Below are 3,627 nucleotides of genomic sequence, written 5' to 3' on the forward strand. Positions count from 1 at the left end.
CCAACTCTAGGGCCCTCCTGAAGGCGAGCCCCTGCAGTCCACGCAGCCTGCACAGTCTGCCCCGTCTACGCAGTCCACGCAGCCCGCACCACCTGCCCCACCCTGCCAGCCCTCCCAACTCGGCCAGCCTGCCCAGCCACTGAGTAGCAAGATGCCCCAGGTCTCCCAGGAAGCGAAGGGGACCCAGACAGGAGGGGTGGAGCAGCCTCGTCTCTCAGCTGTCCCTGCAAGTAGGCCCCCTGAGCCCCATGTGCAGGTTCAGAAGGCGCCGGTGGAAACAGGCCAGCCGGCCCACCCATCCCCTGTGTCAGTCTCCATGAAGCCGGACCTCCCAAATCCTCTTCCCTCTCAGGCTGCCCCAAAGCAGCCACTGTTTGTCTCTACGGCCTCGGGCACAAGCACCCCACCTGGACTGGCTCTGCCTCACACTGAAGCCCAGCCAGCCCCCAAACAAGATTCTTCTCCACACCTGACTCCACAGAGGCCTGTGGATATGGTCCAGCTTCTGAAGGTAAGACACCCTTTGTCCTGTCCTGAGTGTACCCCAACCTCCCAGTTGATACAGACGAGTGAGCTGCTTCCAGGGTCATGCCGGTCATGCCCTGACCCCATTTCTCCTTGGTTTCCTGGTAAGCAGAAGTACCCCATCGTGTGGCAGGGCCTGCTGGCCCTCAAGAACGACACAGCTGCTGTGCAGCTTCACTTCGTCTCCGGCAACAACGTCCTGGCCCATCGGTCCCTGCCTCTCTCTGAAGGTGGTCCCCCGCTGAGGATCGCCCAAAGGATGCGGCTGGAGGCCTCGCAGTTGGAAGGGGTTGCCCGGAGGATGACAGTAAGCCTTGTGGGCCGTGGTAAATGCGCATGCCACTCACAGGGAGGGAAGAACAGGTAGCCTCAGTGGCTTAACTCCTGGCGTTGATAACTCTTGAAATGGGCAATGAAGGATAAACTCTACTTGCATAGAGAAAGACCTCTGGTCTAGAAGTGAGCATATGCACACACACGTTAGTGTGGTATGACACAGCCATCTTAGGGGTGCCTAGCTACTTGGATACATGCTGTTCAGTCTGGAGATCCCTAACCATTCACCTCTGCTGCAGGTGGAAACAGATTACTGTCTGCTGCTGGCTCTGCCCTGTGGTCGTGACCAGGAGGATGTGGTGAGCCAGACGGAGTCCCTCAAGGCTGCCTTCATCACTTACCTGCAGGCCAAGCAGGCAGCAGGGATTATCAACGTTCCCAACCCTGGCTCCAATCAGGTTGGTCCCCTGTCCCATCCCTACCCCACATTTGTACACACAACTAGGACCAGTTTAGGTCAGGGCAGCAGAGCTGGTCCGGCCTGGTGTCATGGGTATTTGTGGTAGCAACCAGAGTACCCCCAGGAGTTCCCAGAGGAGATGGGCACATGGCAACATGGGTAATGGCCACCAATTTCCCATCCTGGAAAGAGGTCGGGAACAGCTGAGAGGGGGGGCGTTGACCTTGAACTGTAGAATTTGATGACACCGTGCCCCGATATGCAGCCTGATGGGGGGGAGGGGCCTGTCATGGCCTGCCAGGTACGAGTATTGGGGGCGGATCATGGAAGACAGTGGGTCCCACTTTTCTCTCCCTCTTCCAGCCCGCCTATGTGCTGCAGATCTTCCCACCCTGTGAGTTCTCCGAGAGTCACCTCTCCCGCCTGGCCCCTGACCTCCTTGCCAGCATCTCCAACATCTCTCCCCACCTCATGATCGTCATTGCCTCAGTGTGAGGCTCTGCTGCAGTGATGAACAGGACAGAACCGTGGACAGCCCGGCCAGGCAGAGGGCAAGCTGCCGAGGGGCAGACTGCCAGGCGCCACCAGCTGCCCTCACTCTCCCGCCCACCCAGCTCTCTGGATAGACCTCCTCTGGGGGTGGTGCTGCTTGTATGTTTACATGAAATCCTTGCCCAGGACAGACCACCAACCCATGGACTCACAGAAACCTTAGGGGCTGGCTTTCCTCTGGAGAAGAGGCACAGGGCAGCGGGAGTCTGTTTTTGTCGGACAGAATGGCCTTTGCACTAAATTAGTGACTTGCACAGTGAACACAGGCTGTGAGGATCTGACACGTGTACGTGAGCACACCACAGACTCTCATGCAGGACTTGGGACTTGTGCTGAAGCCTTGGTGTCAAGGGACATTTCATTGGGTATTTTTGCCCCGTCTCCTCCTTTCTTCCCCTGCTCATCGGACATGTCATCTTTCTTAACTCTCCTGCCGCCGCCGGCACCACCTTCGACTCATCGGATGTACAGTTTACAGCTGAGTAAAAGCCAACAGAAGGATTTTCTTCCTTGGTCGGATGTGCAGAACTTGGGATGTGTATATATAAATATATAATATATATAAATATATATAATACTGACTTAAATCAAATTTCCCTGACATACATTTTTTTTAATCTGTGCCAAAAATGTGTTTTCAAAGAAAATCTTATTTTCATACTCAGACTTTGTATGTCACTCATTTGTATACGTGCGCTTCGCACAGCACGGGTCCTGCCCCCGCAACATGGAGTGTCACACAGCACCTGGACAAAAAGACCTGGCCAACTCCTCCTTCCTGTGACTTGGACCTCTCCCCACTTCCTAACACTTATTAATTTATGAAACTGTTTTTCTCAGCGCAGTTTTGTTGTGTGTCCATTGGATTACAAACTTTATTAAAAAATACAAAACACCTCAAGTGTGAATGTGGTTGTCGCTCAGGTGGGAACCACGGGGTTCTTGGCTTGCTGGAACAGTAGCTCCTACCCCAAGTCTGTGAACAAGGACCTTTTCTGCCCCTGGTCCTCCCCGGAGCTTTTCAGCTTGTGCTTGAGGTTTGAATCACAAATGCTGGCCCTCCGTCCTGTTTCCTAGGCCACTGGGAAGGCACTTCAGATTTTGATAAATGATGTGAAGTCCCTCCTTTCCCTACCCGCTTGCAAGCTCCTGCTCCAGGCTCATGCCAGATGCCTTCCCTTCTCCCCTCCCTGGGGTACTGTGGTTCACTGTAGGAGCAAGGAGCCTGATAGTCCTGGGGCTGTTAATTCCGTTAATTCCCACGCCCGCTTCAAGACAAGAAAAAGCTGTGGCACGAGAATCTGGGCAGTCAACAGATCTGGGGGCTACGGAGCAGGCCGTCCGGTTCAGTGGGACTCCCCCATGGGAAAGAGCACAGCTCTGCTGTGGGATCCCATCATCAAAGCTTCTAGCTGCTCGCTTCCCTTCTTTCCTTGCCAGCCTAGTGGTAGCCTGCAGCAAGTTAGTGTTGCCACAGGCTGGCATCACTTGGTAAAGCAGGACTAGGCCCTAGTTTACTGAGAAGCCAGCCCGTGTTCTGTACACTGCTCTTAAATTGCTGCTCTGGCTAAAGGCACTAGGCTGCCTGGGTCTCCTGGTACAGGCCTGGCGAGTGGAGCTGCATCTCAGCCACAGGGTGCTGCCCACACCCTAAATAACTTACACAGTATGGAGCTCTACTTTCCATGACGGACATCGGGATGTCCCAGGACTCCTCATCCCCGAGTTAGTGTTAACCATTCTGCAGTATCAGCTAGGTAGGTGACAGTTCCCCACCCATCCACCCACTGGGGACACAGGGACCATAGGCAACA

General features: G+C 54.7%; 1 protein-coding gene across 2 annotated transcripts in view; it reads left to right on the forward strand.

Annotated features, from left to right (window-relative positions):
• Spen (spen family transcriptional repressor) overlaps positions 1 to 2,709 on the forward strand; it is an 82,453-nt gene extending 79,744 nt beyond the window's left edge. For both annotated transcript variants that reach the window (XM_052718337.1, XM_052718338.1), the window contains exons 12-15: positions 11 to 511; positions 638 to 832; positions 1,101 to 1,259; positions 1,625 to 2,709. In XM_052718337.1, the coding sequence (XP_052574297.1) occupies positions 11 to 511; positions 638 to 832; positions 1,101 to 1,259; positions 1,625 to 1,756 (987 nt within the window). In that variant the 3' untranslated portion in view covers positions 1,757 to 2,709. The remainder of the gene's footprint in view (positions 1 to 10; positions 512 to 637; positions 833 to 1,100; positions 1,260 to 1,624) is intronic.
• The last annotated feature ends 918 nt before the right edge of the window (positions 2,710 to 3,627 follow it).

Source organism: Peromyscus californicus, unplaced genomic scaffold (genome assembly GCF_007827085.1).
Source record: "Peromyscus californicus insignis strain IS unplaced genomic scaffold, ASM782708v3 Scaffold_5__1_contigs__length_169319896, whole genome shotgun sequence".
NCBI lineage: Eukaryota > Metazoa > Chordata > Mammalia > Rodentia > Cricetidae > Peromyscus > Peromyscus californicus.